The 13555-nt window shown below is 44.8% G+C and overlaps 2 protein-coding genes and 1 non-coding gene across 3 annotated transcripts; all 3 read right to left on the bottom strand.

The window, feature by feature from the left end:
• Positions 1-276: 276 nt before the first annotated feature.
• On the bottom strand, positions 277-7221 carry sox19b (SRY-box transcription factor 19b). Its single transcript, XM_040047207.1, has 2 exons — positions 3188-7221; positions 277-1615 (listed from the first exon to the last, which is right to left on the bottom strand). Exons 1-2 carry the CDS (start codon positions 3847-3849, stop codon positions 1354-1356), a joined length of 924 nt encoding a protein of 307 aa, XP_039903141.1. The 5' UTR covers positions 3850-7221; the 3' UTR covers positions 277-1353.
• Positions 7222-8492: 1271 nt separating this feature from the next.
• LOC120743544 (eukaryotic initiation factor 4A-I) lies at positions 8493-13309 on the bottom strand. Its single transcript, XM_040047206.1, has 11 exons — positions 13215-13309; positions 11999-12041; positions 11761-11893; positions 11522-11661; positions 11239-11407; positions 10664-10773; positions 10417-10560; positions 10194-10331; positions 10017-10106; positions 9325-9404; positions 8493-9172 (listed from the first exon to the last, which is right to left on the bottom strand). The coding sequence occupies exons 1-11, from the start codon at positions 13235-13237 to the stop codon at positions 9028-9030; spliced, it is 1215 nt and encodes a 404-aa protein (XP_039903140.1). The 5' UTR covers positions 13238-13309; the 3' UTR covers positions 8493-9027.
• On the bottom strand, positions 10923-11063 carry LOC120743548. Its single transcript, XR_005698226.1, has one exon. It is a non-coding gene; the product is annotated as a small nucleolar RNA SNORD10 (small nucleolar RNA).
• Positions 13310-13555: the final 246 nt, after the last annotated feature.

The raw sequence follows: 13555 nt of genomic DNA, 5'->3' as shown, positions 1-13555 counted from the left end.
CAAAAAGGAATCAGACTCTTAGTCTAAGAGCTTCATATACATACTGTTTGCATAAATGCTGCCTACGGTAACTTACACATGACACTGGGCAGGTTAAACCCCGAATGCTGGACAAGGTTCAGCTATGATGACTAGAACAGAATTATATCACAGTACGTGACTGACATGCCCCGCTTGTGTTTGAAGATCACACTTTGAATCCAACCAGGACTAAACTTAAAAAAGAAATTAGCATTATCTCAACGTTTGTTACTGCAAAAAGTTTAGAAACAAGAATAAAGGTTTTCTGAGGTTTAATCAGGAACACGCATCCATTCTCTTTAAAAGTTATAAAAATACAACTGACAGTTCATTTAAAAACAACTCTGGTCTTTTTCCAATCCAGCGTCCTTGTATGGAGACATTTGAAAGACCAACTGAAAATCTAGCAGTTCACATAAAAATCCTTTCAATTATTTAAAAGCATAGAAAAAGAAATACTACACCTGCCTAGCGCAAGAGGACATGAATATAAATTCAGCATGCTCAGTTCAGATCGATGCATCGAAACATGAAAATGTCCTAAAACTAAATTATAGCAAATAAAACACCTGCACACAGTGAACACAGTCAGATCTTAGAGCCGAAAGTGTGATTCTGACTGAGGCTGCTGCTTCTACTGCATGTAGGAGGTACTACTGCACAAAGCCAGTCCTTTTCCTCGTAGACACGGTGGTGATTGTCCAACAGAAGTTTGTTTCATTTCATTCAAATGTAACTGAAGAGTAGAAGTCCAGATCTAACACAAGGCTACTAAACCAAAGCCACATGGCAAAGAGTTAGATTTTAAAAAGCTCTGTTATTCAAGTTGTGCATTTCATTCTCGAGTTTCCTGCTGACGCGTCACAGCAGCACTAACGAATGGCCAGCAGCTCAGGTGATGTGGCTATCACATGATTTCAGATGGCAGAAAGTGACAGTCGCCATTCGAAGACGTGGCCACGGGAACCAGTCCAACCAGCACTGACTGTGCTGGAACCGTAATGAAAGCCAGTATCGCAAGTATTTAGGGTGGTTCTAAAACACAAGTTCTATAATACACAAAACACTAGAAAATATTACATGTTATGTACAACAGACACCCCGGCTTCACTCAAGACATTCAGGGAGAGACGTCTGTGGCAGGGTGGTGGGTGGAGTCTCAGCGCTGCGTGTGTGGCCTGGATGCGTCGTGTCACCAAAGAGTACATTCGGATACTTGTCGTACTGCAGACACATCATCAAAAACTTCACAACTTCTTTATGCTGACATTCTGAAGTACTCCACACCCGCTTCCATCTCCTCTCTAGCTGCTCGTGAACCGTTCGTCAGTCCTAGATGTGTGTGAGAGGAACAGTTCCAGTGAGGTAGTGCTGCTGCACACTGGTGTAGCCCCTCTGTGCTGTCGAAGGGTCGCTGGCATCTCCTCCCGGTCCAGGAATGTACATGCTGATCATGTCTCTGAGGTCACCCTGCAAAGCCCCCCGATGGTGGTTTGGTGTTCCCGTGGGAGGAGAGTGGGACACCGGTTCTGATTTCACCATGGACATAGTGACAGGGCTGGGCTGCTGTGGACTGCTGCTGTATGACATGGGGCTGTGGGGTGAAGACGGCATTACAAGTTAAACAACATCAAAACAACGTAATTATTGTGGAATAAAAACGTCAGGATGTACTGCTGAACTACAATTCTGTCCTGTCTTTGTCCACCATAAAAACAAGTGTGCACCGAGCTAGTTACAGCACTTTATCATCAAACACACTCCTGCATTACTGGAAACTCTGCAATAGTTATTTGAATCCGGTGTAGTAATTACATCCAGATAGCTTTTAAGCACCAGATATTTTCAGTTCTGTGTGACATAGTTAATAATGCCGCAGAGCGAAATACAGAATTACTTCTTTTACACTGGGAATTTATACAAACATATTTTTGTCTTGCACTGGGGATTTTGTTGCTATCATCACGTATAAAAATTCCCAATATGTTAACAAACCACAGCGTGAACTCTACAACAGACATGAGTGAGCGCACAGCAGACTATGTTTGATTTTGTAGGAAAACTACGGGATGACTGGTCTATGTGTCACAGCTGTTTTCTTTCAGTACATCTGCTTTTCTATCTGAATCCTCTATCATAGCTAAATACGTATTAATGTACACTGATGCAAACTTGTCTTGATTTTTGACACTAAAATGCATTCATTAAATACATGTAGAGAGATATTTTCAGTGTTGGAAGAGACTGGATGGATTATAAAGTTGATACGTGCTCCAGATAAATCTCCAAAATACTGTCTGAGAAAATTTGTAAAATTTGGATTCGACTTGTGTTTAAAAGCTTAAAGGAAAAAATCTCGAGCTTCAATGATTCCACTGCTGTATTAAAAATGCAGTGACTGATACAGCTGCAGACCAGTCAGCAGAACCAATCAAACTGGGAACTACTGCAATAAATTGCAGCATCATCCATCCTTACACCAGAAAATTTATCAAGTGTTCAGACTTTGTTTAGGGTCATGAGATCTGTGCTTGGAGGCAAAATCTCCCCTAACACAGGACAATGGTTTGGACGGGGGTCTGTGGGCAGGGGACCACACACAGAGCAAGCCTGCTTGCCAACAAGTTATACTGATAAAGACTGCAGGCAGAGGAATGCAGACAAACCTCGTTGCTCAATCATATGTAGACTTCTTTGTGATTCGGTGGGAATGGATGCAACATATGTGCCTCATTTGAATAAACTCAGCATGATGAGTCCTGTGGCAGTTAGAGACCATGCAGCATTACTTATTTCTGGTATCTTAATTTTCATTCAGTAAAAAAGACATTTCTCAGACTCGTTTTTTGAAACAGAATCAGGATACTTTATAAATCCCCAAGGAAATTATGTAAAACAATATAACAGTGAGGGGATTTTCAGCACAGAGAAATAAATTCACCGAGTGAAAGTCCAAGGAACCATGAAGTCGCACTAACTGAAGGATTGCACGCTCCGTTTCCACCAGATTTTAACACCTTTGACCTGAGTTTGGAGAACTCAATGAAGAAGTAACCTACAGTTTAAACGCTGCTGCTCAGTATCGTATCTGCGCGCTTTGCCATCTTTAACGAGCGCTGGGAACATGCGCGGTTGTTGTTTTGCAGAAACGCAGACACACACTCACCTGTATGAGTTGGCCCCGTTCATGTACGTCTGCGGCGCCGTCATTGCAGGTGGGTACTGGAGAGCTGACAGCTCATACCGGTGGAGCTGCTGTGTGTAGCCCAGTGCCTCGCCCTGCATGCCGGCGTATCCTCCGGTGGGGCCCCAGCCATAGCTCTCCATCCTGGGGCTCCCACCTTGGCTCTGTGCCGCTGCCACCAGCAGGTTTCCCGCTGTCAGTGGGTACTTGCCTACCTGAGTGTCTTTTTTGAGTAAAGGCTTTGTCTTGCGTCGTGGCTTGTACTTGTAGTCAGGGTACTCCTTCATATGGACCGCACGGAGCCGCTTGGCCTCGTCAATGAAAGGCCGCTTCTCAGCATCGTTCAGAAGTTTCCACTCGGCCCCCAGCCGCTTGCTGATTTCAGAGTTGTGCATTTTCGGGTTTTCTTGTGCCATCTTGCGCCTCTGCCCCCTGGACCAGACCATGAAAGCGTTCATGGGCCGCTTGACTTTATCCATGGGGTCGGCTCCAGGTGCGCATGCCGTTTTAGAGCTCGGGTGAGAGTTTCCATTGCTGCCCATGCTCCCGGTCATGGTGCCGGTGACCGGTGACATTCCCTGGGAGGTCTGATGAGAAGGGGGCTGGCCAGTCGGCTTCAGCTCGTGTTCCATCATGCTGTACATGCTGGCAAAAGTAGGAGAGTTGAGTTACAAATAAACGATCGAGCACTCAGGAGCCTTCGTCGCCGTCAATCTGGCGACTTTTGGCCAGGTTTAGTTACACGTTTCCCCGGGGCTTACGCACGACACACCCGTGAGACTGCAGCGGACAACCTGCCCCCCCTTTCTTAAATTAAAAGTCTCTCGAGGCAGTCATTAAACTAGCACTGAGATACACTTTCACAGTAAAGTTTTGCGGTTTCAGTGCAGTGAAAGAGTTTACGGAAAACCACTTGTTGTCAGACAGCCAGCTCACACACTGAACTCATCTGTCTGTTCACTCCCAAAGTTCTCCTATTCTCGTGCAGTCAGGCATGAACCAATGGGAATGGCAAAAAGCTTCATTCTGTGCGTGTGCATTTGCAAATGAAAGGGCTCCGGGGGTGCGTGAGACACTTGTTGATGACGGAGTTGGTGAGAGGAAGCATTCCAGTAAGACAAGACGATCTTAATAATCCCCGGGCAACTGTAAACTATATACTGAAAACGAGGTTTTAGCAAAGTTGTCTGTGGAGGCAGCCACGCAGACTGTCACGCGTCTCCGGGCTTAAAATATGGTTCGAAAGATCCGCGAATATAAATATATCTATAATCATGAAAGTTGAAATAGTACAAACAACAAAAACTAAAAGAGCAAACAGGGTTTTGTGTTTATAACCAGTTCGATTTCATTTATAAAGCACAACAACAACAACAGTGTTTGATACTGCGGGGTAACCGTCCGACAATATCACAAAGAAACCCCCAACGATGAGAGCTCCTCTGTGGGCAACACGGGGGACACAACTCCCTCTAACTGTTAGCCAGGGCCAGGCTGAGAGAGGAGCGCATGCTGCCGCTGGTTGGTTGGGGAGGTGCAAGAGAAAAACCATCAAAGATCCAATAATTTCATTTCAACAGAGACATATTGTGTCGCACAGCCTGTCGGGACTGTTTCACACACGCAGCTCTGGTTCCAGAGTTTTTAAAAGAGCAAGAGACTTTCAACTTAGCATTTCAAACCTAAAAGTTTTTCTAGAAAGAGTAAATTATTTGCACACAATAACAGAATTATTCAAAAATAGCTCCTGAAAACCAACCATGTTATTGAGTAATAGCACAAACCATGGGTGTGCAATGGCTTTGTAAAACTTGTAGCTGGTAAAATCTGACTGAGGCTTATCTTCCAGTTTACATCCAACAGAAGTTTGAGCTGCAGCTTTAGAAAGCTTCATGCCAAGAACGAAAGAAATCAGTTTAGCTTGAGGAAAAGATATGTTGGTGTTCATAACTCAGGAGGTGGATATGAAAAGTTCCAACTGTCAAGAACTGGAGTGGAAGTATCATCGAGAAACTCAAAGAGAGCCAGAACAAGCCTTACAGAGGTAGGAAGTAAAAGACTAGTGAGAGATGCATCCAAAGATCCCAGAACAACTGCCGACACACAAGTGAAGCCAGTAGGACAGTCACAATTGTTATTTCAAGGAAGACAGTTACTTGCACCCTGCACAGGAAGCAGAGCAATGGAAACTGTGCAGACACCTTCAAGTCAGACCGAGATACGCTAAAGACAACCTGGAGAAAGACTATGCACACTGGAAGCCCGTCCTTTGGTCAGAGAGAACTAGCCATAGAGACGCTGCTTATGTTTGGAGAAAGAACACAATCCCCACAGTGACACACAATGACGAGAGTACTAATCTGCAGGGATGCTTCGGAGCGTCTGGAACTGTGAATGTCGTCAAAGTGGAAGGAATCGGGAAAATCTGGAACCCTGAAGCAGTCGGCAGCAAAGCTGGGTCTGGGTCGCTGCTTTATCTTCCAACATGACAACAACACCAAACACACATCCCTCATGGTGAACCACCTTCAGAACAACAAGTAAAAAAGCTCTGACTTGAATTCCATTGAAAGTCCTTGACAGTTTAATTTGGAGGAGCTTGAAAGTCGCCAAGAATGTACTGGGATTACTTTGGAGATGTGCGAGTCTTGTTGAACCACAGCAAACGACTGCAGCAATGTCGACAACCCTGGTAGTTTTGTAAAATAATTTTATCACCGTGAAGTGAAGTTGTTTGAAAAAGCTGAATTAAAAGTGTTTGTTGTGTTGGTACGTAACCAAATCATGTGTTAACATCAGTTATCAGAGTGTCCTTAAAGCCAACACTGATGAGACAATCATAACGAGAAGCTTCAGATGAGTTTGGGTCGAATTTAGTTCCAAGAACTTCAACGTTATTTATACCAAATCACAACAACTTGTTTTATATTGGAAGGTAAAGACCTCTACAATGTAGCCAGCTCTGATTAGTACTCACAATCAGAGCCTTAAAGAATGATAATAGAGTACGATGTGGCTGTTTCGATTACTTTAATTATGCCGTACTATCTCCTGCTGACTTTGTGAACATGTCAGAGAATCAGAGACTCTTTTAATGTTAAAGAGCTTGGACCGTGACATTTCCATTATATCTCCTCATTCAGCAGACCCACGAAATAATGATGAGATTCAAATGTTTTGGAACGCATCAAAGTCCAAACAGCTTGATGGAAAGGAGGGGAAATCTGAATGAACAGAAATAAAGTTGGATAAAATACGCTGGGGTTTGGAGGTCAGAGAAGTGGGTAAAGGCTATAGATTTATAGGGGGAGAAATAACCAATGAAAACAGGGAAGGCCAGAAAATGAAGGTGAAAAGAAAGGAGGAGGGATGCAATGATGAAGGGATGGATGATGAAGGGGTGGGTGATGGGTTGGTGCAGGAGGGTGGATTTGGATGACAGGGCTTGAATAGACCTCTATTCTTCCCTACGCTGGCTTCTCTTATCATGCAAAACAGGCCCGTTCAGCCTCCCAGCCATCCGTCACACAAAGAAAGACCATGGCAGCCTTTTTACAAGCCTCACACTCACATAATCCACCCACCCCATCCCACCATCTCTCAACCCTGCGATCCAACACCCAACAGGGAGCGAGTTGGTACCCACAGTGTGCATGTGGCATTTGGGGGATGGGCACAGGGTACATTCACCACAAACAGCGCCTTTGGAAAAGGGACCACCTAACCTGAGAAGCAGGCCACAAAGTTGAGATGTGCACCATGTTTTGAGGCTGTGCAGACACGATTATAGAACCACGGGAAGCTGGAATAAGGCTGCCCGTCCATCCCAGGGCTAACATTTCTCTATCTTACGTCTGCGCCTGTGAGCTGGAAATTAGTCTGTGGATAAACTGTCAGTGTCGCTCCTCCAGCAGGCTGGGAGAGAAAGAAAATGCAAATCCACAAGAGTGTGCATGTGTGCTACAGAGTACAGGGCTGATTATGTCAGCAAGGCTGAATCGACGTCTCCCTCTAGTGGACGGAGACGTTATCGTTCATACATTTGTTGGCCTCCTGCAGGACATGCTGATGGTGCTGCTTCTCAGACAGCTTCTATTTGCTTAGCAGGAAAAACACTGTATGCGTCTCCATTTCATCATTTTATATTCCAGCTTTATTACAAATGCACACATGTATCTTTACCTTATCGTAGACATGCCTTATGCCGTTACATGTTTAGTACTTTATTATGAAGAATTGCACTCTATGCAAGAGTCCGTCAACCAGCCGCAGCCTCAGTAAACTGGTACGGTCTGTAGCTGCTGCACCCACGGTGGGTGAGTCAACCTCGACACCGTTTCACACAAACATCAAATATTTGAATAAGAGCAAATTAATTCAGTCCTATAACGCTTCTGTTGTCTCAGGGCTGTCTCTTTTTAATGAAGATTCAGATCTTAATGAGCTCTCTTTAATTGGGAGAAGAAAAAAAAAAAGACAACGGGAAAATAAATGATGGGAAATGCAACAGAGACACTGACACGTTCTCCTTTGATGTGACACAAAGGTGTCTGAAGATGTGAATATTATAAGAGTTCCAGCTCTAACATTGACTGCTCCACTCCATCGCCCACGTCACTGAGTGAGCTTTGCCACAAAAGTAGACACCACACAGGATTTGGCCAACAGAGGGCTGCTTTACAGCTTTAAAGAAAAGGAAAAGAAAAGAATGTTTTTATTGTTTTTCTTTTAAAGACCAATAAAATAAATACTATACAGTATCCAATGTAGAAAACCTGATACACTGTCTCAAAAAAAAAAAAAAAAAAAAAAAAAAAGAAAAAAAGGAAGGGGGGAAACAATCCATACATTTGGGGGAAAAATAAAAAAATATTAGCACTGATAGCACACACCTCATAATACGAGAGCTCAGAAACTTTTGGTGGAGTGGAAAGCAAGATAAAAATCTCTATATACTTTTATATTTGTAGTTTGGTCCAGATGACACTCCCCATTCATCTATAAGATTTGGATGAGGTAGGTTACAAAACATGACCACAACCATTTGAAATCTTATATTCCCTGTAAAAATAAAAAACTCCAATCTCAACAAACTGGAGACGGGGAAAAAAATAAAAAATAAAAACCAAAAAGCCGCTTGGATCTGGGTCAGGAGGCCAAATCGCTACAACTCACCATTTCTGCCTGCAAGCACTCCTCATCTGAACTCTACTGTACAAATGGCTGAACAGGGTTACGGCCGCAATGGGAGAGGAGGAAAAGCAGAGAAGCACAGCAGTAAAGAGGATCAAATTTGTCAGCCACTGTACAGCTCATTTTATTGATCATGTCCTGTTTACTTCCAGAACCCAAAACCTGCTGTAAACATGACCGTGGGCGTGCGTTGTGCAAATACACTGAAGATTGTTTAAATACTGAGCTAGTCAATCACACCGCTGTTCATTCAGAACACCGTCGAGTCCAGACTGCTCGGGTCAGCCGACCGACGCTGCAACAGTCAAACCTCACACAAGCTGCAAATCAACAGTGTCTCTTTGCCAACAATCAGCAAGTATAATGTCATCACTGGACTTTAAATGTGCTTTTGGAAACAGTTCTGGCGTGAAGCAGAGTATTTAACCGCTGGGAAAATTTCAGGGTCGATAAAAGACAATGGCAGATGGAGCGGGTCAGCAAGTTATTCTTCCAAAATCATGTCAAATGCTGAGTAAATTCAGGGTGGAATTTAGAAAAAGGAAGTTTTTAGTATTCGTATTGTAGGAAACAAGCTTTTACTTCTAAAACAATCGGATATGGGTGGACAAACAGAAGCGGGGAGTCTTCTAGATAAGATCGGCCACGTTCATGGGCATCTCCTCCACGGTGGTGTTGTAGAATGTCTCAATGTCCCTCAGTGTTCGCTTGTCATCCTCGGTTATCATGTTAATGGCTACTCCCTTTCTGCCGAAACGACCTCCCCGACCGATCCTGTCAAAAACAAAAGGGATCACCGTCACTGCAGATATCATCTCTTTGGGTTTGCTGCTCATGCTCACGTTGGACAAAGAGTTGACGTGAACATTTCATTTGCCTGTTGTGCATAGCTGCCAATCATGTCTGCAAACAGTTTATGTCCTCACCTGTGGATGTAGTTTTCCCTGTTGGTTGGCAGGTCGTAGTTGATGACAAGGGAAACCTGCTGAACATCAATACCTCTGGCCTGAGAAGAAACAAACGCCTTTACTTACATGGCACAACTCAATTTTGGATCTAACAGCGAGCCAAAGCAGGAGAAGGATGGTCTCTGAAAATGTACTGCTCCCCCCTTCCCCTGGGGTTTGTCAGCGTCACTCTGAGACAGGATATTTTAGAGATGTTAAGCAGCCTTACATATTTGTTTAATATGTGCATTGAAGGACATGTCCTGGTCAAACAGGAGGCCGAGGTCATGCCATCCAGGAGGACGACTCTGGCTGTCAGGGCCGAGCACAATAACCTCAGTTTGATCTTTATGGCCATCTATCAATTAAAATTTGGCCGTAAACTGGATGTTTCTTTGCACTCATGTCCTGAATAAGAGCTAACCCCACATACAAACTGGTGGTGGGTCCAGTTTCTATGACCCACCACAGCTTTACCCAGAACTCTCACAGGTGAGCTACAGGAATAAATGTAATCTGCCAATTAGTTGTGAGTCAGGGATTTCAACCCAGCTACAGTGGAGGGCAGATCTCTGCTCTACCAAGGAACTTTCAGTCCTTTACCAACACTGCAGCTGGCAGGAGAGGGAACCTTGGACTGCAAACAGCACTAATAAGGAGCCGTTACATACCAACAGGTCAGTGGTAATAAGGACTCGACTGGAGCCCGAGCGGAACTCCCTCATGATCAGGTCTCTCTCCTTCTGGTCCATGTCACCGTGCTGAAAAGACAGAATGAAGTCTTACAACATGCACTGAAAGTTTCCACACTTGTACCAAATGTGTCAGTCACACAAAGAGGTTCGTACCAGAGCAGAAACTGTGAAGTCTCTGGCATGCATCTTCTCAGTAAGCCAGTCCACTTTTCTCCTTGTGTTGATGAAGATCACAGCTTGTGTGATGGTCAAGGTTTCGTACAAGTCGCACAAGGTATCCAGCTTCCATTCCTGAGGACCACCAGGTCAGACTGTTAGCACAGCAAGCTCAGCATAAACACCCTGATTACAGGGAAAGCGAGTGCACGTTTTTCACCTCTTTTTCCACATTTATGTAAAACTGGCGGATGCCCTCAAGTGTCAGCTCCTCCTTCTTCACGAGGATTCTGATAGGCTCACGCATAAACTTCTTTGTGACCTCCAAAACATCAGCTGGCATGGTGGCAGACAGTAGGACAACCTTAAAAAGATTTACAGAGATATCCGTCAGCTACAAGCGGAGTTCATATTTCAAGCAAGGATCTTTGGCTCGGCCGTTACGGCGCTGACACCAGAGTTCTAACCTGGATGTTGCTCGACAGCTTCTGGAAGATCTCGTAGATCTGATCCTTGAATCCTCGACTAAGCATCTCATCAGCCTCGTCCAACACGAACATTTTGATGTATTTAGAAGCTGCAAAAAGGGAACAACCATGTTACACATACGGGCACATAACACAGCCATACGTTTGCACACTGATACAACTGATTCATGCTGGATTTAGGAATCACGTGCCACTAATGAGGTTTCGGTAATGAAGCGTCTTCAGGTGTAAAGGTGCCGTATTCAGAAGTAATGAATGTATGATCATGCCTCTGGACCTCTGTTGTCATGAAAGCTCGAGCCAGCAGAACGCCGACCACAGCTACACCACAGCAGGGGCTTACAGTGTCAGCTGACACGCATGGGTTTCATCATTATACAGCCCTTCTCATTCGCAAGCAGGAATAGACACGGGGAGGAAGACTACAATGTGGAGTGAGAGCAATAACTGACCTCTGAGGTGATCAAAGTCACCAGAGACTCGTGTTCATTTCTTTCTTTGTGGTCACACATTTCAAACAAAGTCGGATTTAACTCCTTCTCAGGAAGACTTACAAAGGTTTTTGCGAGTTAGCATGTCAAAGACGCGTCCGGGAGTTCCCACCACGATGTGTGGGGCTTCAGCCTGCAGTTTCTGGACCTCACTGCGGATGTTGGTCCCTCCAATGCAGGCATAGCAGCTGGCTCCCATGTAGTCGCCCAGGGCAAGGACCACTTTCTGAATCTGAAAGAAAGTCAAAGACCAGATGTTAAGCCATGCAAAAGGCTACATGAGAGATCCTTAAGAAACAATAGCACAATATGTCACTAGTGTAAGAGAGTGGGTGTGGAAGCCTACCTGCTGAGCCAGCTCCCTAGTGGGAGCCAAGACCAGAGCCTGAGTGCCTTTCAGCTCCACATCAATCTGCTGAAGGATGGAAATGGCAAAGGTGGCAGTCTTCCCAGTGCCAGATTGGGCCTGAGCAATCACATCGTAACCTGAAATTAAAACATGTGCAATTTAGTATCCAGGGAATTCTTGGGGTTGTTAACTGCTAAGTGTTAGAAACACATCATTACATACTGAAGCACGCTTACCCTTGATACAAGGCATAATGGCCCTTTGCTGGATAGCTGAAGGTTTCTCAAAACCATAGGCATAAATTCCCCTGAGCAGGGTCTCACGTAGACTCATCTCATCAAAACTATCCACAATCTGGTTCCAATTGCTCTGGAAAGGTTAGAAAGAGCACAGGTTTATTGTCAGTTCATTACATGCTGTGCCTGTGCTGTGAAGAACGTCACAGTGTTGGTGGGAGTTTCATAGGAGACTTACCTCAATGATCCCATCTGGCTCCATGCCTTCAGGGCCATTGTCTCTGTGAATGACAAACTCAGTTATCTTTCCTCTCAAGCTGCACTTGTAAATGACCTTAATGCACTAAATCCTCTCTGCCCACGAATAATGAGAATAAAAAGAATCTTCTGTGGCACAAAAATATCCCCCTTTAAGTAAACGTGCTGATATAATCATTACCAGGCCCCACGTTATATCATTCTTCCCAAACTTGGCATGAAAAAAGAAGCCTTCGCCCCTTGTGCTGTGACGCGCGGCCTTGTGGAGAGGCCGCCATTTTTGCTACATACAATCAAGATGGTCGTTTCTCCATTCAGGGGAGGAAAAGACAGGGGCGGGTGGACGCTTCACGGAGGAAACAGAGCCACAGCCACGTCGAATGTGGCCAGCTAGTCGACAAACGCCGACATCTTTGTGTTCAAAGCGTTCGGATCATTTAGAGTTGTCCGCGATGCTATGAAGAAAGCGGCAGGAGAAGCTTCGCGGCTTTCCGCCGCGGCCTGCTCCGCATTAGCTGCTAGCAACAGGGCCTGCTAGTCTGTAACTGTCGGCGAAAGTCGGCGAAAGCTATTGTTCATTTAGACACGTAAGGCACAGCGCTTTATGGAGGCAGCACACAGCTCCACCACATGCAGCGTGTGTAAGCGGAAAAACGACCATTTTCAGCGGCCTTAAAGCGGCCTTTGTTTAAAACGCCGACCCTCCGTACTAAGACCATGTGACTCCATCGAACAGCACGAAACGGCATTAATTCACCTTTACAGACAAAATAAGGTTCGTTACGTGTATTACACCCGAAAGTATCGTAGTTCCGATGTTTTGGCTTCAATATCAAGTTACTACAAATGAAAAGAGGAAGAATTTTTAAAGGCCTACATCAGGCTTGTTCACGTGCTGTCGCCGGATGCCGATAACGACCGCAGTCCGTATTCACATCTGAAGCATTAAGACTAATATAACTTCTGACTAGCATGACTTTAACGATCTAAAACATTCAATCTTATTTCACACTCGTCTCCTGAAACGCGAAGAGTCCTAATGTTCATCTAAGACAAAAAGTCCCCGAATGTTACTCGACTACAAAACTCGGTTAAAAATCTGCATTCTTGAGAACATCAAGTAAAATATGACGGATTGAAGAAGAAAATACGCCCTAGAACTCACACTTTATGCGACCAAAAGTAGCCCTCCTTACCTGTTATCATATTCAGCCGACATTATTTCAAAGAAAGAATCCGCAGCAGAAATCTCTTATATAGGTTATGCGCACAAAGAGGCTTTCTCATTGTAAAAGCTCACCGTCACTTAGCTGTGGTCCCGCCCACAGGCACTTGCGATTGGACGAGCTCTACGTCACGTAAAAGTAAGCAGACCCACGGGGCGGACCGTTTCCGTTTACAGTATGCTCGTAATTCACGCTCGTGCCCGAGTTCTTTAGCCAAAGAGGCGGGGTTTCAGTTTTTACGGAATCCGTTGGTGACGCAACCGGGTTTCTTCAGTCCGCCTGCCCAGGTGTGTCCCCGCTGCTTTGTTCAG

The sequence above is a fragment of the Simochromis diagramma genome, unplaced genomic scaffold, assembly GCF_900408965.1.
Source record: "Simochromis diagramma unplaced genomic scaffold, fSimDia1.1 OVJJ01000113.1, whole genome shotgun sequence".
In the NCBI taxonomy this organism is placed as follows: domain Eukaryota; kingdom Metazoa; phylum Chordata; class Actinopteri; order Cichliformes; family Cichlidae; genus Simochromis; species Simochromis diagramma.
Note: the sequence above shows the minus strand (reverse complement) of the source record. Positions and strands in the feature narration are given on the sequence as shown.